This window comes from Pelobates fuscus, chromosome 5, assembly GCF_036172605.1.
Source record: "Pelobates fuscus isolate aPelFus1 chromosome 5, aPelFus1.pri, whole genome shotgun sequence".
Classification (NCBI taxonomy): Eukaryota; Metazoa; Chordata; class Amphibia; order Anura; family Pelobatidae; genus Pelobates; species Pelobates fuscus.
In genome coordinates, this window is record NC_086321.1 from 297,034,593 (window position 1) to 297,061,202 (window position 26,610).

The 26,610-nt window shown below is 42.2% G+C and overlaps 1 protein-coding gene across 1 annotated transcript in view; it reads right to left on the reverse strand.

Moving 5' to 3' along the window:
- Nucleotides 1-26,610, reverse strand: part of LOC134611530 (guanine nucleotide-binding protein subunit alpha-15-like) — a 111,330-nt gene that overhangs the window by 74,785 nt on the left and 9,935 nt on the right. The window contains exon 2 of the mRNA XM_063455484.1: nt 11,666-11,850. Within this exon, the coding sequence (XP_063311554.1) occupies nt 11,666-11,850 (185 nt within the window). The remainder of the gene's footprint in view (nt 1-11,665; nt 11,851-26,610) is intronic.

Here is a 26,610-nt window from a genome sequence, read left to right on the forward strand (position 1 = left end):
GCATGCCACAGCCCAGGTGTTAGTCCCCTTGAAACAACTTTTCCATCACTATTGTGGCCATAAAGAGTCCCTGTGGGTTTTAAAATTCGCCTGCCCATTGAAGTCTATGGCAGTTCGCCTGGTTCGCCCGGTTCGCGAACATTTGCGGAAGTTCGCGTTCGCCGTTTGCGAACCGAAAATTTTATGTTCGCGACATCACTATTGATCAGTGTAGAAATGTAAAAGTAAGGGCTGAATAACTGAAGTTGTACTACTAGTTATTAATTTTATGTTTTGTTACTAGAAATCAAATTCTACAGTCGCATTTAGTGGCACATAATGATTGCTTTTACACAGCCATTAATACTTAGGCTATAGTATTAACAATAAAAAAGAAATATTATATTATATAAGTATAAGTTCTGCACATAAATAGTCCAATGATGTAGTGGATGATGGGGGTCCAAATCTATGTGGAGATACCTTAGATAAAGGGAGACAAAACTGTATATGGTGTAACTCTGTGACACAATTTATTTCTCCAAATACAAATATAAACTCCCCCCCTACATAAATACTCTTACATAAAAAAAAGTCTTTAATACTCATCGTGAAGCAGGGAAAAAGAAGGACTCCGTGCTCGCTCGTATGAAGTCCAGGCAGTAAGCACCTATCTTGAAAAAGCCCTCGAAGTAAGGGTGAAACGCGTTGATAAGGTGCCAGCAGAAGGTCTCATTCTCAGTATACCCTGCTCTACAAGTTCCTGATAGGAGCCGTTTATATCGCAAGTTGTTTTCCCCGCGAGTGCCAACACAGACAGCCCTCCCGAGTGCACCGGGCAGCTGCTGTCTTTTGAGAAAAACCGGAGCTCCACCTGGACTTCATACGAGCGAGCACGGAGTCCTTCTTTTTCCCTGCTTCACGATGAGTATTAAAGACTTTTTTTATGTAAGAGTATTTATGTAGGGGGGGAGTTTATATTTGTATTTGGAGAAATAAATTGTGTCACAGAGTTACACCATATACAGTTTTGTCTCCCTTTATCTAAGGTATCTCCACATAGATTTGGACCCCCATCATCCACTACATCATTGGACTATTTATGTGCAGAACTTATACTTAATTTTTGCTGACTTTGGACTTTCTTTCCTTTTTGTTTTTGTTTTTATATGTATTTTTTATTCACTTTTATCTACATTTTTCTACTTATATTTTGAATCTTGGTTGCTTTTACCTTTGATCCTTTAGTTTATAAGGTTTGATTATCCTCCATCACTCTTTATATTTTAAGATCCTCATTACTAATAAGGGGAACATCTACTAAGCGCTGAAACCCATATATGCATATCTTTGTAGAAACTAGGAAATTTCTTTTGTTTTAGCAGCTGATCTATATAGGTATAGCTATATCTTCCACCTACTTTATCTAAACTGTTCTTTAGTCACTACGACAGTGAAGAATTCATCTAGTACTAGCTCTCTTTTTTTTATATATTACTGTAAGCAGGATGAGCAATTTCATTAGAGTAAATGTAAATGCTTCAGGTACTTAAATAGAGAGCAGCAATTAAAACCATAGAAGCGATTAATCCTGCGTTTTTACATCATTTCACTATAATTAGAAAATTTGCATCCTGCTGTGCTTTGAACATAGGCTAAATCCTATACTTTGTATAAGGTTCAGATGCAAAAAGCACTGTTACTAGATACTGAAGACTTCTGACTATTCAGACCAGAATTAGCTTTCGCTTCGGAGTCTAGCCATTTCCACTGTAATTTGACCATACAGACGAAATCCAGTGTTTAGTGAATTACCCTGTTAAAGGTACTGTGCACTTATCATGAGCAAACTTACTAAGGATATTCCAGAGATGACTCTTTATTAAAGTGAATGTCGACTCATCTCGCCAGTGAAAAATCTTGGAAAAAGTAAGTCAAATTTAGGTAATGATAACATGTGAAACTTGCTACTGTCTTGCTGTCGGCCATCTTGCTTCTAGCAGGCATTTCTACAAGTAAAGATTGGGAACATTTGAAAATAGCAATGCTCTCATTAGGCAGAGGTAACTTGAATTTATTACAACCTTCTACATGTTTCCCAAATCATTTATCAATATCTCTTTAACATAATGAGAACAAAGTATTTAACCAGGAAAGGTACATTCATATTACTCTGGTTTTCAAGTACATTCTGGGGATGTAACCTTAGCCCAACATCCAGGGGTTGTTTACTATTACCCAATTTATGTGTATTCATTTTATCTACCTCAAAAGGACGAAGGGCCGAGATTCAAACCTTCAAACCTGCAAGGGTTGCACGGATTCTACTGATAATGCATTAACCCACTGAGCTATCTCACCGGCTGTACTGGGTGGAGGTTTTTGAAATGAAAACAATAAAATATGTATATAAGAGATGACAACTAATTGTTCTAGTTTCTACTTAATTATGTTTAATATGATGTTGAATGTATACCGGGTGACTCATACTTTTGACTAATATTTTCCCAGTGACTACACCCTGTTCTACAATGCATGACACAGAGGTTTATTCATTAAACAGCAGATAGTAGTAAACTGAAAACCAATTTGCAAAATAAAGGCAAAAGTTGTTGTGCTAATTTTTCCAGTTCACTACAATTTATTGTTTAGTATCCAAACCCCATAGCTAGCTGAACACAACATGCTATCTTTTGAGTTTCCTGGGGCTTTGTGTGCCTATGGTAAACTGTATTTAAAAAAAAAAAGGAACCTATTTGTATATATTGTTTTGCAACTGTAGGTTGAAGTGAAGTAACAACAGGTTTCTCATACAAGGTCATTTACTAAAGTGAGAATTCAAAGTAAATTTCAGTAACAAGTAGAAAACGTTGATATATTTTTAAAAAAAAAAATGTTATTACATGTATACCCTTCTACTGTCTCAGAGTATTTCATGCTTAATAGAGGATAATTGGCAGGCAGTATTGTATATTTGTGATATATGTTGTATATATTTTGTTTTGTGTTACACTCCAGACTGATTGAATAGGTATATCAATCACTGTACCCTCTCTCTCATACTTTAGCTGTGTATAGGTAGACAGCACTTGTTGGGGATCTTACATCCAGTGTTTTATACTCAGTCTCTACACTCTCATAGTGGTGGGCAAACCATTGAATAGGACTATCTATATACCATTGGTGTCTTTACACAGGATAGATGAGAACTATTTCCAATTGTATTAAGTTGTGGCAATAAATGTATATTCATATATACTTTCTTTCTTGAGTGCGGTATAATTTGGTGGTTTTGTATTTTGTGGATTTAGGGTCTTTAGAGGTGACCCAGATACCTGCACCTTTTATGCTAACAGAGTGTAAGTACTATTCAGATCTTTTGATACTATTGAGTTTGCTTAGTTTTTATATTTTCACCACCAATGAAAGGAATACTATAATGTTAGGAATACAAACATGTATTCCTAACAATATAGTGTTGGACTACCTATTTATGTTTCTGACCCCTCTCAGAATGGAGTAAAAAATTAGTAGAGATGTTCAATGCAAGTGCTGTACACAAATGCAGAGAGTGGAGACATTGAACACACACAATTCAGCACTAGAATAGGAAGCACTTCTATTGGCCATCTGAATGATGGCACCTAGAAGTCTTACAAGGCATCAAAAGACAGCGTTTGCAATGTTGGTCCTGTAGGGACATGCTATAGACAGCAGAACAACTACATTAAGCTGTATTGGTTCTGGTAACTGTAGTGTCCCTTTAAAGTTGCTCTGTCCTACACACCCTCCCCTCCCCACCCCCCTCCTGCCCCCCCACAAAAAAATTAGCATTTCCTAAAATATTTCATACTTCCACCCCTCCCTTGCGAACAAAGAATATTTTCCCTTGCTCATATCCACCTACTCTTATGATCCCTGATGCATTTTTCATACCTCTAACTCCCTTCTCTGCCCGCTGAAACCGCAACATTAACTAACATCACAGATAGTGATTTTTTTGTCACTTTACTGAAAAGATCAACCAAATCATGTCACTTTACTGAAAAGATCAACCACTCACTCCTTTTTTATCCTCTCCTCCTATATATATAGCTTCCATGCTGTTCCATCTTCCACCTTAAACTCCATTCCCCCAGTCTTTGAACAAGAAGTCTCTAAGATTCTTCTGTCCTCTTGCCCTCTTCAATCAGGCCACCACTCCCTCCACTCTCCTAAACCTGCCTTACCAAAATGACTAATGACTTAATCTCTGCTAACTCTAAAGGTCATTACTCTCTCTTAATGCTCCTCAACCTCACTACTGCCTTTAATACTTGTATTGACCACATCTTCTTCAAACCCTCCACAACCTTGGACACTCATTTAGTGTCTCCTTCATCTGGTATTCACTAGGGCTCTTTTGTTGATCCTCTTCAATTATCCATCTACACTGACTCTCGGTAACCTTATTAATTTGTTTTATATTTCAATGACATCTATATGCTGACTATACTCACATTTATCTCTCCTAAACTCTCTCCTACCCACCTGGAATGTGTCACAAACTGCCTCTCTTCTATGTCTAACTAGATTTTTTTCCTTTAGTCAAAAGCCTATTCTTTCTAAAACTGACCTCCTCATCTTTCCCCCATCAAATAACCCTCCCCCATCTATCTCCCTGAATATCAATGGGACACATATTACCCAGATTCCTTATGCTCATTGCATTGGAGTTACCTTTAATTCAGGTTTTACTTTTTGTCCTCACATCTAACGGTTCTCCAAATCCTGTAGCTTCCACCTTAAAAATATTGACCTAATTTCCCCTTTTGTAACTCATGATGCAATTAAGGCACTCAACATTTCCCAACTTTACTACTGCTCAACTCACCACTCATTGGCCTTCCAAATACCCACATTGTGCCTCTTTAGTCAGTAATCAATTTGCGCACCAGGCTCGACTTCCTGACTGACTGCTACTCCCACACATCACCCCTTTGCCAAACATTACATTGGCTCCCTGTACTCTCCAAAACCTGATGCCTACAAAGCCCTCAATAACTCCACTCCTCACTATATTTCCTCTTTACTTAACAAATACACCTCTTCTTGTTTCCTCTCTTTATGAGCAACCTTTTTTTTTATATCTGCTCGTTCCCTCTCTGCCAGCTCTAATCTCATCTGCTGCACCATTTTCATAGAATTCTCTACCCTGTGCCTTCAGACTCTCCCTCAGCCTCCAGTCCTTCATGAGGTCATTAAATACTCACCTCTTTAGGAACTCCTTTCATCTTCCTGGTTGACACTCATCTCATTACTATTGCCCTCCTCAGTTCCCACACCTTAGCCCAACTCACTCTCTCTCCTTTCTCAGTTTGGTTCTCCCACACACCACTTTGATTGGTTTATTTTGACACAGGCATCTTATGCAACAATCCTTCTTCCCCCACAACACACTGTTATTGCTTTTGTTTGTCGCTTGTCAATTATCCCCAGTCTATGATTATAAAGCACTGCTGAATGTGTTAGCGCTATATAATTAATAATACATTTTATATGAAATAAAGACTGTTAGAATTCCTTGGAAATTCCAATGCAGTCAAAATATATAATACAAGAACGTTGTCTTATGGTAAATCCTCAAGTGGGCAACATTTAGCAAAAGGTGGGTTGATGCATTAACGCTCTCATTGCGAGAAAATATGGAGCCTCCTGCGGTCTCACAGAATCCTCCATAGGCATCAGTGCTATATTGTTGCATGTGTGAGGGTCAGTTTTATAGGATCACTTTGTAGGAAATGTTAGGCTCCCATTCTCTATAATACTCTATAATAAATGTATTCTTGTGGCATGATTGTTATAATATCAGCAAGCATTTAGTTCAACATCTCCATTATGTTTCTGTGTCACTCTGGGGCAGGCTAGTGGCAAAATCAGACAAAGTGTTAAGGAATGTTGATAGGGCAGAGTGACTGCTATATCTGGATTTCTCAGTAAATGTCACTAAAGTGAGCAAATGTACAGTCGTGGGAAAAAGAAAGTACGCCCTCTTTAAATTCTTTGGTTTTACATATCAGGATATAATAACAATCATCTGTTCCTTAGTGGGTCTTAAAATTAATTAAATACAACCTCAGATGAACAACACATAATATATTACACTGTGTAATGATTTATTTAACAAAAGTAAAGCCAAAATGGAGAAGCCCTTTTAAGACCTGCTAAGAAACAGCTAATTGTTATTATGTGTTGATATGTATAACCATAGATTTAAAGAGGGTGCACTTTCTTTTTCTCATGACTGTGCAGAAAATGACTTAAAGGTAGGCAGACAATGTAAGAGATCAGCAGGAAATGCTAGCAGAATACTTGTTTGCATAGGGAGAGATATTAGCAGTTGCAAGAGGGAAGTGCTCATGCCATTGTACAGAACACTGGTGAGAACTCACTTGGAATTTTGTACGCAGTACTGGAGACCGTATCTCCAGAAGGATATTGATACTTTAGAGAGAGTTCAGAGAAGGGCTACTAAACTGGTTAAAGCGGCACTGTCATGGCCGAATCCCGTTTTTTTTTTTTAACCCCCCTCCCACCTCCACTACATCTAACTGAACCCCTAGACACCCCCAAATGCCCCTAAGCCCCCCATATTACCTATTTATTAAACTTTATTTTCTGCCCCGATCTATATTCAGGGTGCCGCCATCTTTGTGTGGGTAGGTGAAGTCCCTGTGGGACACGTCATCTGCCCACACTAGATAGCACTGAGATTCCCGCACATGCCCAGTGAAACACCTGGACATGCGAACAGGAATTTCATCTATTCATTCATTAGTCAGACAGACGAATGAATGAATAGAAAAGTCAGACGAACAAACAAACACTGAGTATCAGTGCTCGTTTGTTCGTTCAGTTTGTTACAAGGAGGGAGCTACCGGCTTGCAGCTCCCTCCTTGTAATATGTAAAGATAGAAGCGGCAGAGAGCACTGCTCCCCGCCACTTCCTAAGCCCCCGAGGTCCCCCTCTCACTCTATGGGGGTCAATATGACCCCCATAATAGCACAAGGGAGATTAAAATCTCCCGAATGCCCCTACTCGCTATACCGCGAGTAGGGGCATGTCCACTAAACAGTGAGAAGCCTGTGGCTGCTCACTGTTTAAAAAATAACCTACTGTTCCCCCCCCCCGGCCCCCACCGGCCCCCACCCCTGAGCGGTGGGTGGGGGCCCTAAAAAACAATAGGGGGGACGACCTACTGTCCTCCCCCCGGCACCCACCCCTGAGCGGTGGGTGGGGGCCCTAATAAACAATAAGGGGGGGGGAACTACTGTCCTCCCCCCCAGCCCCCACCCCTGAGCGGTGGGAGGGGGCCCTAACAAAAACAAACAATTGGGGGAGACCTACTGTCCCTGAGCGGCGGGTGGAGGCCCTAAATAAAAATCCCCCCCCCCCATTCAAGGTGACTAGGGGTCCCAAGCTCCTAGTCACCACCCCCCACCCAAATAAAACTATCCCCTACCTACCCCCCTCACCCTAAAAATAATGAGGGGGGGATAAAATAACTAACCTGTAAACAAAAATTAAACTTACCATTTGGCGTCTTCTTTTTTCTAAAATCTTTTCAGCCCCAAGAAGGCCAAATAAAAAGCCATCATACCCGTCGAACTTAAAATAAAATAAAATAAAAAACCCGGGGCGGGGCCGGACCGCCGTGCTGATCGGTCGCATGGCGGAGGAGCTCCTGAGAAATCAGGCCTTTGGGCCATAACAAGCAGCCATCCACACCCGCAAACAGCGAGACACTACTCACTCAGATGTGGGAAGGGTAGCGGACCCCGAGATCGGGAGTTGCGGGCCCCCCCACGGGAGGCCCGAGACTTCGGAGGCCGCGGCCTACTCTAGGGGAGGCAGGGTGGACGGCCGCTGCCCTGTCTCCCCACTATTCTGCCTAACGCTGGAATGCTGTGTGCCTGCCGGCCCCTGCACCCCCCCCCTCTGGGCCGGGGGGGTTATCCCGGTCCACACTGGGGCGTACTCAAACCGACCTACAAGCTGAATAAAGGGCGCTGAACACGCAAGGCCCACAGCCCAAGATGGCGGCGACCCAGAGCACCTGCCTAACCACTCCTGCGATATGCCACAACAGCTGTCTGAACAATGGTACAGCGACCTCAGCGGACCCAGACCAAAGAGAGAAGGGCACCAAGAAATCCAGCGGGCCCTCTGCAACACGCACCTCCCTAGCCGAGATAATGGCTGGAGGGGACTCATGAATCATCGCCTGTCCAAGCGACACATGCACGGAGTTCCCCACAGCCTGATGCAGACCGGGTAACATGGGAGCTGACTACTCACCTCCTGGCATCTGGGAATAGACTCTCATGGACGAAGCATGCAGCCACATCTTGCCCCCACCAACTTCTCCCTGCCGGGGCCCGCATGGACACATAACAGCAAGACAGCTCTGCCCCAGTGGCCTCACTTAAGCCTGTTTCCCCTCACCCAAGACAACGAGTATACTCACCGTGCTTGTTTGGGACACTTAGCTCCATCACATAAGTAACACCCTAATACATGGTTTATCCTGCTTACTGTAATATAACTGTTTACCATAGTTGGGAATGCAGTGTCACATGCACATCAATTTGAGCATAACTAAACTTGTCTTACGTTACTTCACTATACAAAAGATCAAACCTACAATACTTACTGTCTAAGCCTGAACCTGTTAATGTTGTATGCTTATCTGCAAACTAGCTTGTAACTACAAACTAAAAATGCGCTACTCTCTATGCCACAGTTTAGCCTGTTTACAAAATCTACTTGTACGCTGTTGTGGCGTCTTTCAATGCCTATGTACCTTCATGCGCAACAAAAATAAAGAATAAAAAAAAAAAAAAAAAAAACCCTGAAAAAAAAAAAAAAAAACGACGCAAAAATAATTAATCCATCTTCACCCATGGAGGGCTCCGCGCAGACTGAGCTCTGCAGGGCGGGGGAAGGCTTATAAAGCCTTTCCCTGCCCTGCAATTAGGCTAAGAACACTCTGATTGGCTGGTTTAAGCCAATGCTCTTTGTCTTTTTACAGAGCGTGGGAAAATTCCAAAGAATTTTCCCACGCTGTGTAAAATGACACAGAGCACTCTGATTGGGTGGCTTGAAATCCATCCAATCACAGTGCTCTGTGTCATTTTACACAGCATGGGAAAGTTCTTTGGAATTTTCCCACGCTGTGTAAAATGACACAGAGCACTGTGATTGGATGGATTTCAAGCCCGCCAATCAGAGTGCTCTGTGTCATTTTACACAGTGTGGGAAAATTATTTTGAATTTTCCCACGCTCTGTAAAATGACAAAGAGCACTCTGATTGGTTGGTTTAAGCCAATCAGAGTGTTCTTAGCCTAATTGCAGGGCGGGGCAAGGCTTTATAAGATTAAATTTTTTAGCGTTGGTTTTTTTTTTCGTCAGGATTTTCTTTTTGCGCTAGGGTTTTTTATTTTATTTTAAGTTCGACGGGTATGATGGCTTTTTATTTGGCCTTTTTTTGGGCTGAAAAATAAAGATTTTAGAAAAAAGAAGACGTCAAATGGTAAGTTTAATTTTTGTTTACAGGTTAGTTATTTTATCCACCCCCTCATTATTTTTAGGGTGAGGGGGGTAGGTAGGGGATAGTTTTATTTGGGTGGGGGGTGGTGACTAGGGGCTAGGGACCCCTAGTCACCTTGATTGGAGGGGGGATTTTTATTTAGGGCCCCCATCCACCGCTCGGGGATGGGGGCCAGGGGGGGAGGACAGTAGGTCCCCCCCTTATTGTTTTTCTAGGGCCCCCACCCACCGCTCAGGGGTGGGGGCTGGGGGGAGGACAGTAGGCCCCCCCCTTATTGTTTTCCTAGGGCCCCCACCCACCGCTCAGGGGTGGGGGCTAGGGGGGAGGACAGTAGGTCCCCCCCTTATTGTTTATTAGGGCCCCCACCCACCGCTCAGGGGTGGGGGCCGGGGGAGGACAGTAGGTCCCCCCCTATTTGTTTTGTTTAGGTCCCCCACCCACCGCTCAGGGGTGGGGGCAGGGGGGGGAGGACAGTAGGTCCCACTCCTTTATTGTTTTTTTGGGCCCCCACCCACCGCTCAGGGGTGGGGGCCGGGGGGGGGGAGGACAGTAGGTCCCACTCCTTTATTGGTTTTTAGGGCCCCCACCCACCACTCAGGGGTGGGGGCCGGGGGGAGGACAGTAGGTCCCCCCCTTATCCCTATTTAGGGCCCCCACCCACCATGCAGGGGTGGGGGCGGGTGGTGGACAATAGGTCCCCCCCATAGTGATTTATAGCCCCCACCACGAAGGGGCCAGGGGAGGGGAGGACAGTAGCCCCCCCATTGTCATTTAGGGCCCCCACCCATCACCCATGGGTGGGGGCCGGGGGGGAGTACAATAGGTCCCCCCCCTAATTTTTATTTAGGGGGCCCCCACCCGCAGCGCAAGGGGGGGGCGGTTAGTATTTTTTTTGTTTTGTTTTTTAAACAGTGAGCAGCCACAGGCTGATCACTGTTTAATAGACATGCCCCTACTCGCGGTATAGCGAATAGGGGCATAATTTACTAATACTAAGTAATCTTTACTTAGTATTAGTAAATGTGGCTGAAACAGCAATTTAGGTCTTTCAGCCTTTTAGTAGATAGCTCCCTAATACCGTGGGAATTAGGGAGTTATCTACTAAGCGGCTGCAAGATCCAGACACAGCACGAATAGGATCGGAGTTTCATTCATTCGAATGAAATTGCGATCCGAACAAAGTACCGATTTGCATCCTAACACGAATGGAGAAACAGTGCTCATTCTGTTAGGATGCAATTCGGCAGTTTTGCCGGCGTTCTGTCTAAGTGACAGGACGTTCGGCAATACTGACAGGAAGCATCGTGGGAACAGGGAGGAAAGCTAGGGATCATGGGAAAATTGCTCTGACCAGCGGAAATGAAGCACACTTTGCTCCTCCGCTGGTCAAGCGAAGGAATCCTCCATAAGACAAAGAGTACCTACTTTGTCTTATGATTTTAAAGAAAACTAAAGAAGACAGAAAGAAAAGAAGAACAGATCCTGATAGAGGGGGAGAAGAGGAAGAGATTGAGTAAATGTAAGTTCGGCATGACAGTCCCGCTTTAATGGATTGCAGGATAAACCTTACCAGGAAAGGTTAAAGGATCTTAACATGTATAGATTGGAGGAAAGATGAGACAGGGGAGATATGATAGAAACATTTAAATACATAAAGGGAATCAACACAGTAAAGGAGGAGACTATATTTAAAAGAAGAAACACTACCACAACAAGAGGACATAGTCTTAAATTAGAGGGGCAGAGGTTTGAAAAAAAAAAAACCAGAGGGTAGTGGACACATGGAATAGCCTTCCTGCTGAAGTGGTAGAGGTTAACACAGTGAGAGAGTTAAAGCATGCGTGGAATAGGCATAAGGCTATCCTAGACTTAAGATAAGGCCAGGGACTAATGAGAGTATTTAGAAAATTGGGCAGACTAGATCGCCCAAATGGTTCTTATCTGACGTCTCATTCTAATAATCTGCAGTTATTACTCAGCAATATATAAGAAAGGGGGAGCTATGCAATATTATGTCGGGGACATTTCTAACAGAGTGACACAGGAAAAAGGGAGCTTTGCAACATGGCCCACCCCTTTCACTACATGGTGGCACCTTATTCTCAGGCCGGGTGTAGGGTATCTGCAGAGATTCCATGGCTCCCACCAAGGACTGCACACAAGTGATGATGTTCTGGTGCACAAGTCTGGCGTACCCCTTACGGTCTTCGTCCGAGAAGCCTGTTCCATGGATAATTCGCATTTGCTTGATAAAGGTGCTCTTTCCACTCTCTCCTGTTCCTAATAGAGATTGATAAAAAAAAAAGTGTAATGTTAAACTGTGTATTGTATTAATAAACTCTAGATACATGCAGCATACCCATTTGGTACTCGTAACTCTCTTCCAACAAATCAGAAATGAATTTGTCTTTATCCTATAGGGCTTGATTTAATATTTTGAATAAGCTTTTCAAATGATCACAATCTGTTAGAAAAACTTACCAAATAATTTACCTGCAATAATTCCCAGAGACTTTAATGGTGTATATAAAGAATTAGAAAAGTTTTTTCCAACAGCTTGTGATAATTTGTAATGCTTATCCAGAAATATTAAATCAAGGCCATATTTGACTATGACATGAGAAGCCAATAATAGCTTTTGTTGCCAAGTATCAGATGGCAGCTCAAAGAATTGAACACAAGTCCTGAACACACTATATTATCAGGTGTACCTTAACAGGAGATCTGTATAACCTGGTCTTATTCATCACTGCTGCCAAACCAAATCCATTTGGAGTTTTACAGGGTTATTCACTAAATATTAGATTTTGTCTGAATTGACATAATTCTATGAAAATGGCTATATTCCAAACAAAACGGCAATTCTCATATTTACCAACGGTCGAAATTTGCAAGTGAATGACCATTTGAAATACTATTTGTCTGTTAGTAAGGCGGGGGCAAATAGTTTAAAAACCCTCAGTGGCACAAGGGTTAATATGTGGCAGTGGGCCAGAACTTGATAGCCAGATGTCTCATTACAAAGTGAAAGAAAAAAAATAGTATGTATGTATGTATGTATGTATGTTAGCAAGAAGTTGCTGCTTGAACCAGGAATAGGAGGTAAATGGTATAAAAGGAATACATCCACTTAGTATAGGCTAAACAATAAGAACAATGGGTATATTCACTAAACAATTGAAAATTTTAAAATGCAACAATGTTATGTCAAATCTTAAATAAGACTAGATAATAAAAGAATAAAGGAAAAGGGTAAAATATTTCTCAGTGTTCTCAAGGGGCGGGGCCTGACTGCAGAGCCGAACAGACATGTCTGTCTGTAGCTCTAGCATCGTCTGTTTTCCGCACTGACAAAGGCAGAGACCTGACTTAACTTGCCGCCCAAATGACAGAGGACCGGGAGACCTACATGACGATACCAAATATGTGGTGTTACTCACCGACCTCACAAACTCGGAGGGCGCGGCCTACCAGCATGGAGGGCGCGAGGGAGATGGCCGCTCCCTGACCATCATACCCAGCTGTACACGCCAGCGTGGAACCCTGTTCCCCCCCCATGGACCGGCGGGGGTTATCCTGGTCCCCACCAACCCAAAGCACACAGCAACACCGCATCTTGTAGCCCATCCAGACGCCAGCACGACTCTCAACTGGATGAACAAAATGGCGTCCGCCAATCAACAACTAAAAGGCAACTATGCGGAAAACGCACTCAAACACCTGGACAGAATATTTGAAAACTTTTAGGAGCAACTACACCAGCGCCTGGCACAATCGCCACTTCCACCTAACCATGAGGTAAAGGTGCGGGGGACACTCCCAAGCTACTGCTGTTCTGGCAGATAACCCACCCAGACCTAAGGAAGACCGAAGACTTACCCCAAAGCATCGCACATGCCACAGACGGACCTCCCGCCGCCAGCGGAGACAAAATACTGCGACCTTCCGTACCACCCGAAGAGGGACAGACACTGCCTCATGGAGCCGCCGACTCTGTAGAGAGAGGATGCAGGCTATCCACAAAGCCTGGGACTGGATGAAGACCTCTGCTAGCTCATACCGCATCATCGTCCTGGAGGGCCCCAGGGTGCCTGCCATCACGCTGCCCAGCATGGGCATAGGCTGACTGTGGACACTATACCCTGCGGGCTGCACCGGGAGGTACCCCCAGGGGAAGCTGCACCGCAGAGATGGTGCGCACACCCAGGCACCTATACAAGCCTTACCATAGACTCAACTATGCCCACCCAGACTTCCTTGGTTTCCTCTCCATGTCTAGCAAAGACTAAGCAATGCAGTCCACCGCTAATGTTCAGTCTGGGTAACATACCTTTTGTTGTCGAGGTTTCATACCTCTCACTGAGCAGGCAATCACCACAAGGAGTGTTAGGGAATCGGTGGCCCAACTTGCATGCTCAAACATGCTACTAAACGTTATAACATGCCAATCACTCATATATTAGTTAACACATGCTATGCTTAGTCAGTCATTTGTTATGACTATCTCCTAGCTAATATGTCTCACATGTAAAACACTAGCTTATTTTTATAATATTCACTCACACAGTTAACCAGTATGAGTTTTATCCTTTGCCATGTTACCGCACCACTGACTATTATCTTCTCCTGCTGTCTCTAATATTAAAAAAAAAAAAAAAAAAAAATGTCCACTCATTTTCTATGCCACAACCAGGGACCGCCTTAGGGGTGTGCGAGCTTTGTGGCCGCACAGGGCGCCATAGACCAGGGGGCGCCCTGACAGCCGACACAGCTCGCACATGGCTGGTGTCAGGGAAGCTAAAGCAGGTACCCAGGTGGAGGATTAATTATTCTCCACCCGCGTCTATTAAAAAGAAAAAGAAAAAAATCTCTGTGGTGGGGGTGGGGCTTAACGTGTGGCGGGCAGGGCTTAATGTGCGGTGGGGTGGGGCTTATACATACCTGAAGCTGCACAGGAAGAGGGAAGCAGGAATGTGCCCCTGCTTCCCCAACAACCAACTGCATCCACTCCCCCTGCCAGCCATAATGGAAAGAGGTAAGTCTGTGTGTATGTGACTGCCTGCCTGGGTGTTACTGTTTGCCTGTTCATGTGTCTGCCTGCCTCTGTGTGTGTGTTACTGTTTGCCTGTTCATCTGTCTGTCTGCCTGCCTGTGTGTGTGTGTGTGTCTGTGTGTGTGTGTCTGTGTGTGTGTGTGTGTGTGTGTGTGTGTGTGTGTGTGTGACTGCCTGCCTGTGTGTGTGTGTGTGTGTGTGTGTGTGTGACTGCCTGTGTGTGTGTGTGTGTGTGTGTGTGTGACTGTCTGCCTGTGTGTTACTGTTTGCCTGTGTGTTACTGTTTGCCTGTTCATGTGTCTGCCTGCCTGTGTGTGTGTGCGTGACTGCCTGCCTGCCTGCCTGCCTGTGTGTTACTGTTTGCCTGATCATGACAGTCACACACACACACACACACACAGGCAGACACATGAACAGGCAAACAGTAACACACAGGCAGGCAGGCAGTCACGCGCACACACAGGCAGGCAGACACATGAACAGGCAAACAGTAACACACAGAGGCAGGCAGTTACACACACACACACACACACAGTTACAGGCAGATAGTCACAGAGCCAAACACACAGTCACAGGCAGACAGTCACACACACAGTCACAAGCAGACAGTCATACACACTCTGTTACAGGCATGCAGACACTCACGCACTATGATAGGCACACACACACACTCAGTTAAAGGCAGATAGTCACACATACAGGCACAGGCACACACAACGGCACAGCTACAGCGACACACACAGGCAGAAAGTCACACACACACACACACACAGGCAGACAGTCACACACAAACACACAGGCGGGCAGTCACACACACACACAGGCAGACAGTCACACACACACACACACAAAAAAGGCCAAAAAAATATCCTTAATAACCGACGCAATAAAAAAAAAAAAAAAGAGCGCAAAAATAATAATATATCTTCACCCGGCGAGGGCTCCGCGCAGACTGAGCTCTGCAAGGCGGGGGAACGCTTAAAGCCTTGCCCCGCCCTGCAATTAGGCTCAGTGCACTCTGATTGGTGGGTTTAAGCCATCCAATCAGAATGCTCTGACAGGTAAATGAAGAAACTGACAGGTAAGTCTCTACATTTACCTGTCACAGCACTCTGATTGGTTGGTTTGAAATCCACCAATCAGAGTGCTCTGTGTAATTTTACACAGCGTGGGAAAGTTCTGTGGAATTTCCCCACGCTGTGTAAATTGACTCATAACACTCTAATTGGTGGATTAAGTACAGGGGAATATTCACTAAATACCAAACATTGTTATACAGGGGAATATTCACTAAATGCCAAACATTGTTATACAGGGGAATATTCGCTAAATACCAAACATTGTTATATAGGGGAATATTCGCTAAATATCAAACATTGTTATACAGGGGAATATTCACTCAATGCCAAACATTGTTATACAGGGGAATATTCACTAAATGCCAAACATTGTTATACAGGGGAATATTCACTAAATGCCAAACATTGTTATACAGGGGAATATTCGCTAAATACCAAACATTGTTATATAGGGGAATATTCGCTAAATATCAAACATTGTTATACAGGGGGATATTCACTCAATGCCAAACATTGTTATACAGGGGAATATTCACTAAATGCCAAACATTGTTATACAGGGGAATATTCACTAAATGCCAAACATTGTTATACAGGGGAATATTCACTAAATACCAAACATTGTTATACAGGGGAATATTCACTAAATACCAAACATTGTTATACAGGGGAATATTCACTAAATACAAAACATTGTTATACAGGGGAATATTCACTAAATACCAAACATTCTTATACAGAGGAATATTCACTAAATGCCAAACATTGTTATACAGGGGAATATTCACTAAATGCCAAACCTTGTTATACAGGGGAATATTCACTAAATGCCAAACATTGTTATACAGGGGAATATTTACTAAATACCAAACATTGTTATACAGGGGAATATTCACTAAATGCCAAACATTGTTATACAGGGGAATATTCACTAAATGCCAAACATTGTTATACAGGGGAATATTCACTAAATGCCAAACATTGTTATACAGGGGAATATTCACTAAATGCCAAACATTGTTATACAGGGGAATATTCACTAAATGCCAAACATTGTTATATAGGGGAATATTCACTAAATGCCAAACATTGTTATACAGGGGAATATTCACTAAATGCCAAACATTGTTATACAGGGGAATATTCACTAAATGCCAAACATTGTTATACAGGGGAATATTCACTAAATACAAAACATTGTTATACAGGGGAATATTCACTAAATGCCAAACATTGTTATATAGGGGAATATTCACTAAATGCCAAACATTTTTATACAGGGGAATATTCACTAAATACCAAACATTGTTATACAGGGGAATTTTCACTAAATGCCAAACATTGTTATACAGGGGAATATTCACTAAATACCAAACATTGTTATACAATTGTTATACAATGGCTGGTTTAAGCCAATCAGAGTGCTCTTTGTCATTTTACACAGCGTGGGAAAATTTCAAAGAACTTTCCCATGCTGTGTAAAATTCCACAGAGCACTGTGATTGGATGGATTTCAAGCCCACCAATCAGAGTGCTCTTTGTCATTTTACACAGCGTGGGAAAATTCCAAAGAACTTCCCCACGCTGTGTAAAATGACACAGAGCACTGTGATTGGATGGTTTTCAAGCCATCCAATCACAGTGCTCTTTGTCATTTTACACAGCGTGGGAAAATTCCAAAGAACTTTCCCACGCTGTGTAAAATGACAAAGAGCACTCTGATTGGCTTAAACCCACCAATCAGAGTGCTCTTAGCCTAATTGCAGGGCGGGGTAAGGCTTTATAAGCCTTCCCCCGCCCTGAGTAGCTCAGTCTGCGCAGAGCCCTCCTTGGGTGAAGATGGATAATTTTTTTGCGCTCAGGTTTTTTCTTTTTCGTCTGGTTTTTTTTTTGCGCTCAGGTTTTTTATTTTAATTTAAGTTCGTCGGGTATGATGGCTTTTTATTTGGCCTTTTTTGGGGCTGAAAAATTAAGATTTTAGAAAAAAGAAAACATCAAATGGCAAGTTATTTTATTCCCCCTCACTATTTTTAGGGTTAGGGGGGTTGGTAGGGGATAGGTTGTATTTGGGTGGGGGGGGGGTGACCCCTTATTGTATTTTTAGGGCCCCCACCCACCACTCAGGGGTGGGGGCCGGGGTGGTAGGTCCCCCCCACCATTATTATCTAGGGCCCCACCCACTGCTCCGGGGTGGGGGCCGGGGGGAGGACAGTAGGTCCCCCCCTCTCTTTATTTAAAGCCCCCACCCACCGCTCAGGGGTGGGGGCCGGGGGGCAGTAGGTCCCCTCCTTATTGTTTTTTTAGGGTCCCCACCCACCGCTTAAGAGTGGGGGCTGAGGGGTAGGTCCCCCCACCATTATTATCTAGGGCCCCCACCCACTGCTCAGGGGTGGGGGCCGGGGGGAGGACAGTAGGTCCCCCCCCTCTCTTTATTTAGGGCCCCCACCCACCGCTCAGGGGTGGGGGCTTGGGGGGACAGTAGGCCCCCCCTTATTATTTTTTAAGGGCCCCCACCCACTACTCCGGGGTGGGGGCCCGGGGGGGGACGGTAGGTCCCCCCCCACTATTATTATCTAGGGCCCCCACCCACCGGTCAGGGGTGGGGGCCTTTAGGGCTTTTTTGTGGGTTTTCAAATTCGCCTGCCTATTGAAGTCTATGGCGGTTCGCAGGGTTCGCCCGTTCGCGAACATTTGCGGAAGTTCGCGTTCGCCGTTCGCGAACCGACAATTTTATGTATATAACTTTATGTATATAAGTTAATCTATAACTCACCAGTTGTAGTAGGAGATTTGGTACTTGTATTAATCTTACTAATGAGTTTACTACTTTATTCATTTCCCACAATCTGTTTTATCCTCTACTTACCATATCTTGTATAGCCTGTCTCCTCTCCCTTCTCAGTGTCTTCCAGGATGGTACTATACCACTGTACCACCCAGGTTTTCACTAATTTTACTATATATATATATATATATATATATATATATATATATATATATATATATATATATACAAAGAAGTAGCAGCACTCACTGAGTTTTAAACAATTCTGTTCTTTATTTGGTCATTTAAAAATTACGATCAACGTTTCAATCCTCTAAACGGGACTTTCCTCCTCAGGATCAATACAACAAAGTAGTCATTAAAACAAACTTATATAGACATAAACATTAATTAAATTAGCTTACCCACAGGTGAAGTGCATTCCCAAACGGCGTTCTAGCTTGATCAGTGCACTTGTGCAAAATAAGCTCCGCCCCGTGACATTACCGCGTCCATTTCCATGGCGACGCGATACAAATATTGTCACCATGGAAATAGGGGTGCGGACATGCTGACCTTATGTGTTATAAATTGCTCATTCTAAGGAATAAGAGAAGTGAATAAAAGAAGAAAAAGTGCATGCTCAGGATGAAAATGCATGTTAAAAATAAAGTACATTGTGCTGAATCTGAATTACAATTCCTAATTATTATAATACCAATTAGTGAGGCTAGATCATTTATGATCAATTAAAGTGATAGTGTGCATTGTTAAATTTAGTGATATCAAATTATTGATAATAAAGTGAATGTTTAAAGGGTCTAAAGTATCATATGCCACCTAATAAAGTGCAAAAAATATGTGATTAAAGTGCCATAGTGAATAATTCTAAGGGTACAACTATGTTGACCAACACTTATATACAGTAAATACAACTACATGCCAACAGTATCTATAATTAATTAAAAGTGAGCAGTGCTATTGAAATACTTATTGCCAATTGCAGATTTTAATGTAATAATTGTAAACTTTTATAAATTCATGGGTGCCAAAAAGGAACCTCTTACTTATCTGCTGCTAAGTATAAATCTATTATTATCTACTGACGACTATTTTGGCATAATGAAGATTTTAACCATATAGTATTGGTCTGCTAAATAGCCTAACAAACAAAACACTGTTACAAATTCATAGTATAAAAATACACAAATATAAAACTTAAAAACTAGCTGGAGCTGAAAATTACAGAAAAGAGTGAAAGGAGAGGGTCTTATTAAGCTCTTTTGGGGACACTGTATCCAGTTCAGAGATCCAGAATGCTTCACGGTTCAGTAACATTTTCCCAAGATCGCCTGCTCTTCGTGATATGGGCACATGATCTATACCAAGAAATTTCAAGGTGGCCAACGAATGCTTATACTGCAAAAAGTGCTTGGCTACTGGTTTATCAGATATACCGTCCCTATAGGCCAACCTAATGCTAGAGCGGTGGCCTCTGATTCTCTCACATAGGGCTGTTTCGGTTTTCCCGATGTAAACCAGTCCACACGGGCATGTAAGTTTGTATATTACGTGTGTAGTTTTACATGTAATGGTATGTTGTATAATATACCTTCTGTTCGTGTGCAGTTGAGTAAAGCTTTTCGATGGTGTCATATGCCCACACGTGACACATCGCAAACAACGTACAGACCCTCGGTGCTGGATAACACTTTCATTTGCATAGCTTTTGAATGGGTCTGTGAGCACAAATACGTCCAAATTTTTATTTCTCTTATGGCATATCAGTGGAGTCTCCCGAAAGACTTTTGGGAGCATATCATCTGTGGCCAATATTCTTCAATTTTTCCGAATCACTGTCGAAATCGGTAAAGTCGAGTTATGAAATGTCATCGGAAAAACTAGGAACCAGGAACCTCCCTCTTTGCTCGAGTTGCCTTGGCATCTTCTAGAACTTTGCTGAGGGTTTGACTATGGTATCCCCGATTCAAAAATGGGCTTGTCATTTCCTGTAGTTGCATTTCCTTTACCGTATCACTAGAGTTATTTCTTATTACTCTAAGATATTGTGCTTTCGGTAGAGATTTCTTCAAGGCTTTTGGATGCGCACTTTGTGCATGGAGTAAGGTGTTACGGTCCGTAATTTTCGTATAAAGACAATAGTCAATATTCTTTTTCCCAATGGATAATTCCACGTCTAGGTATTGAACTTTATCAGAAATGATGTTTGCCGTTAATCTAATCGGCGTTGGCAATTGATTCAATTTTTCAACCATAGTGAATGCCTCTGTTGATGTTCCATTCCAAATGATTAACAAGTCGTCAATGAAACGATAATAACCCTGTATCAAATGAGCATATGGGATCAGGATATTGTTCTTCTAATAGATATACATGTATGCGTTAGCATACATGGGGGCCATTGCCGCCCCCATAGAGGTACCTGATACTTGTAAAAAACATTCCTGCTCAAAACAAAAGTAGTTGTGCTCCAAAGCGAGTGTCAAAATTTCCAACACAAACTCTACGGAGGACCTTTGTAGACTGTTGAATGAGTTAGTACTGTTCTCATGGCTTCCACCCTTTCAGCATGCAGGATAACTGTATACTCTTTACATCGTAATCAAAATAGGTTTATTTTCTTGGAACTTGACTTCTGTTATTTTCTGCAAAATTGTTGGTGTATCTTTTATGCATGTTTCCAACGCTTCAATTGGTCTCTTAAAAAGTGAATCTAGCCACTTCGCCAGTGGTTCAAGTACCCCTTAATAGCTGACACTATGGGATGTCCTGGAGGTCTTTGTGAATCTTTATGGATTTTAGGAATGCTGTAGATGATTGGGCTACGTGGGTGTTTTTGATTTAAAAATTGGTATAATTCCAAATTTATGAAGCCCGCTCTTAGGCCCATTGACAGTGTGTCCTGTATGATACTTTGTATCCTCTTGGTGGGGTCTCCATCCAATGTTCTGTAAGTACTGGTATCATACAGTTGTTGTTTTAAATCATTGGCATAGTCTTTGTAATCCATCAGGACTATTCCTCCTCCCTTGTCCGCAGAACAGATAACTATGGAAGGATCATCCCCAAGATTTTTAAGTAATTGTCGCTGATATCTGGTAATATTGTGTCGTGTGCTACCTTGTTTGGACATGATTTCATGAACTTCTTTGTTAGTCATGGTTAAAAAGGTTTTAAGTGAGGGCTTGTTTGACGGTGGATCAAAGGTAGATCTAGGTCGAAATTTTTCTAGTACTTTGTTACTGGCAATTGTTGATGTTTTTTCTGATTGATCGAAGTACTCTTTTAAGCGCATATTCCTGCCAAATTTGTACCCTTCAAAATTCCATTGGAATCTATTCGATTTAGCCGTGGGTACGAATGATAATCCCCAGCTTAATAGATCAATTTCATCCTGGATTAATGGTCTATGTGACAGGTTAAATATAGGTATTACTTCCTGCGGAGTGGCTTGCCCTTTGGCATGCTTCTTAGTCCTACGGCTTCTTCTGGTTCTGCGTGTTCTTTTCTTTGGCTCCTGGTGGAGGTACCTGCTTCTGAGACCCTTAAAAAAGTTGAAGGAGACAATGTATTGGTGGATTCGTTATCATTTTCTGAGGCAGATTCTCCTAATGTATTGTCAATAGTAACTATCCTGGGTTTTACGATCTTTCTGCGCTGTCGTCTTGGTCTACTTGTGTTACTGCCAGATAACCATCTATAGACCCTATGGTCTAGATAGTCTTGTTGTACCTTCTCGAATTTCTGTTTTTTAAACTTAATCAACTCATTTTTTTTTTTGAATTCTTTATTTTTGTTGTGCATATATATATCACAGGCAGGTAAGAGGTGCCCCAAGAGCATTCCTCCAGCTTTTCCCACGCTCAACGTGCGGGGCACAAGATGGACAAGCACATTTTATAATAATAACAATTAGTAGAAACAGTCGCTGGTATAAGTAGCTATATGATTAATTTAGGCTAGGTCTATGCGTTGGCAACGCTTTTGATATCTTAACAGTGTTGGCTTACAATATATATTGTGAAAATAATCTAGGCATTAACAATTCTGGTATTAAACGTTATGAGTAGGCAATAAGCATGCATTGATTAGCAGTAGGTTAAAGTTAGTTACATTTTTGCACAAAATGAAAGCCTAGTGTAAAGGTATCAAGGCAGTGAAGGGGTTAACCCTACGTGGAAATTGGTGAACAAAAAGAGCAAAGAGCACTGCCTATAGATTATATATTGGTATATACAGCTATATAGATTTAAAGTAAAAATAAAAAATAAAAAATATATTTATTAGTGAACAAGATACAAGGTGATTATTTCATACATCCACTCCTGAGCCGTCTGTATAGATGCATACAGGGGCATACAGAGATGCTATGCAGAAATAAAAAAAGGTTTAAAAGGACAGTCAACAGCACCTAGATCACAGCTATTCTCAGATCAGTCGTTACAATGTCTCCACCGTTACGATTAGTAGTACTTTTGGCAGTTCGTCCAGCTGCACAAGATACTTTCTGTAACTATAATCAAAGTGCAGGAGACTTAAGCTGTCTGAGTAATATCTCTTCCGTTATGGTTAATAATATCTCGATATAGTTTCAAATTGAAAAAGATATCAACTGTAATTGGAATTACAACGGGAGACCAGTGCTGTCTGAATGCTGTCTTAGAGTTATAATAGGCTGCAAGCTATGGTAGTGGTACGTTCGATTCCTGCAATGGTCCCTACTCCGGGTAGTGAATTTTGAATTACCCCAAATATAGTGTGGAGAAAAGACAGAGAAAAAAGGAAATATATATCTCTGTGCCTTCAAGGGCACCTACCAGATAGGAGAGCTAACTGCAGGAAAAGGAAAGGTACAGAAGGAGAGAGGTATTTAAATTAATCACATTGTCAGTATTACCCTGGTGAAAGTTTATGACATGCCTTGCCACAGGGGTAGGTGTGATGGTGTTCTTTACAGAATTAATATGCTGAAGGATCCTTCGACGAAAAGGTTGAATGGTTTTGCCAATGTACTGGATGTTACATGTACATGTGATCAGATATACTAGACGAGTGGTACTGCAATTGCCAGTACATTGGCAAAACCATTCAACCTTTTCGTCGAAGGATCCTTCAGCATATTAATTCTGTAAAGAACACCATCACACCTACCCCTGTGGCAAGGCATGTCATAAACTTTCACCAGGGTAATACTGACAATCTGAAATTCCAGGCTATTGAAAAGCTGATCCCTAACCCTAGGAAAGGGAACTTTAATCAGCAATTACTTCAAAAAGAATCTAAATGGATATATTCCTTAAGAACCCTCGCCCCTCAGGGACTCAACGAGGAGTTCAACTATACACCCTTTATACATTAACTATATCCAATTTCCACACCTCTAGATTCATATAAAATTCAAACAACTTTCTCTGTCATCATGACTGGCACTCCATGATCATAATTAATTATCTATACATATTACATTATAAATTTCAGTATTTTACCAATTATCTTTAATGATCCTTTGAGCATCACAATTTCTTCTAATTACAAGATTTTTGCAGAAATTACCAATACCTAAGAACGTCTACCAATGTACTCATATATTGCACATATGCCATTGATTCCCCTATATGTTTGTTTTAAAACAGTATTGAACATGAGATAATGGACCTCGTGTTCTCTACATGAGACTACGGTATCGATTAGTATACCAATGCCAACATCTTCCCGACCCCTTGGAAAAGAGGATAAACTTTTGGACGGGCTTTTGGCTGTATTATTATTATTACTTTTATGGATCTCCCACGGTATAAATGACCTCCCAGTATAAGTATGTGTACATATGGATCTTATATGATACACGAACATGACATATTATATGTTCAAACGGGATACTATCTACCACTACATATAGATGGGATCTAGTTACTTACCGATGTAACAGCCATATACATTGTAAGCATCATAATTTGTAAATACTGTATAGAATGAGGGTCTGAATCAAGCCCCTTTCGCCTCATGCCTTACAAAAACATATTTAATTCTGTAGATGAATTACAATCACTCTATCATGTAAAGGAGAAGAATTTACCGATCGAGCATTATGAGCTCTATATATATATGTAACAGGTTTTAGGTATGTCACTTACTGTGTACATGCCACTTGCTCCTCTACACTATGTATCTATTTATTAGATACATATCGGTATATCTGCTTCACTCTCTGTGAAACACAATGCAAACAGAATTTGTATGGAGTGATATGACCCCTCTGGGCCACCGTCTCCCGTCAGACCTGACTGATGACGTCGACGTTCTCGTGATTCCAATTATAGGTTTGGGCGCCCTATTTAATAGCCCACTGTTACACGATCTCGTTCCCCTTGAAAAGCCGCCTTACCGGCGAAACGCGCGTCGGGGTTTTTCTGGTCTCTCCTAGCATTATACTCTCTGCACCAGCAGCTAATACCTAAGAATACTCTGATCACTAACGATATCCATATAGGTCGTGGGTGTATCGGGAGGGACACTAAGGTTATAGCCACTCACACGGATTGTGGTTATAACGTTATTCATGTGTTTAACACATGCACAGTATGGAATGGACATCTGATAATACTTCATTTTTTTTGATATCCTAGTTATTTAGACGCAAGCCAGCTAGTGATTTGAAAGGAAGGTGGCCTTGAAGGCACAGTCAGTACTTACTATTTGACTACTCTGTGATTAATTTAAATACCTCTCTCCTTCTGTACCTTTCCTTTTCCTGCAGTTAGCTCTCCTATCTGGTAGGTGCCCTTGAAGGCACAGAGATATATATTTCCTTTTTTCTCTGTCTTTTCTCCACACTATATTTGGGGTAATTCAAAATTCACTACCCGGAGTAGGGACCATTGCAGGAATCGAACGTACCACTACCATAGCTTGCAGCCTATTATAACTCTAAGACAGCATTCAGACAGCACTGGTCTCCCGTTGTAATTCCAATTACAGTTGATATCTTTTTCAATTTGAAACTATATCGAGATATTATTAACCATAACGGAAGAGATATTACTCAGACAGCTTAAGTCTCCTGCACTTTGATTATAGTTACAGAAAGTATCTTGTGCAGCTGGACGAACTGCCAAAAGTACTACTAATCGTAACGGTGGAGACATTGTAACGACTGATCTGAGAATAGCTGTGATCTAGGTGCTGTTGACTGTCCTTTTAAACCTTTTTTTATTTCTGCATAGCATCTCTGTATGCCCCTGTATGCATCTATACAGACGGCTCAGGAGTGGATGTATGAAATAATCACCTTGTATCTTGTTCACTAATAAATATATTTTTTATTTTTACTTTAAATCTATATAGCTGTATATACCAATATATACTCTATAGGCAGTGCTCTTTGCTCTTTTTGTTCACCAAAGTTAGTTACATCGCTTCAGTGCTAGTAATGCGTTGGCTAAATGGTAAATTATTAAACAATTGCCTCGTTAACTAACTCTTTGGTATGTGGGTATATCTCCTCGCTATTCTTTAGGTGTGTGTTAAGTTACAATTAGTGTGTTGTAGCAGTGGTATCCTACTGTGTAGCCTGATGTATGGATTGCTGAGTTATAATTACCACTACAGCTAGCATTTAACACGATTGGAATAAGATTCGCTGAAAAAACTCATAGAAACAATAGGCCATAGTCACCAGTCACTGATGGGGGCAGTATGAGGTATAAACAATTATCTCATCTGCAGTGATAAGTGTCCCGGTCAGCCGACTCCTGCCGGAGGCATTTCACGGTCCCGGTTAGGTACTCAGGCGTGTTTTGTTTTCGGGCGCTGCTTGTGCTCGGGAGGTTCCCCCTTCCGTGATTGTGTACCTTTGTTGGACTGGTTTGGTGTTGCTGCCTTTTTGGGCCTCGTTTCTCGCCTCCTCCGGTGCCGATCAAGTGTCGCTATATTCCTGCTGGGTCTGTTGCTGGCCAGTGTTTGTCGGCGTGTGGGGCCTGTGTGGTCTGTCTCAGTCACTTTCTTGACCCTGTGGGTTGGTTTCTGGATGCCTTTGCTGGTAATGGGTCTCCCTGGGTGTTTCTCCGGGATGGCGCCCCTGCGGCGCAGGCCTTCCGGGCTCATGGAACTTGTAGACGCGGTCG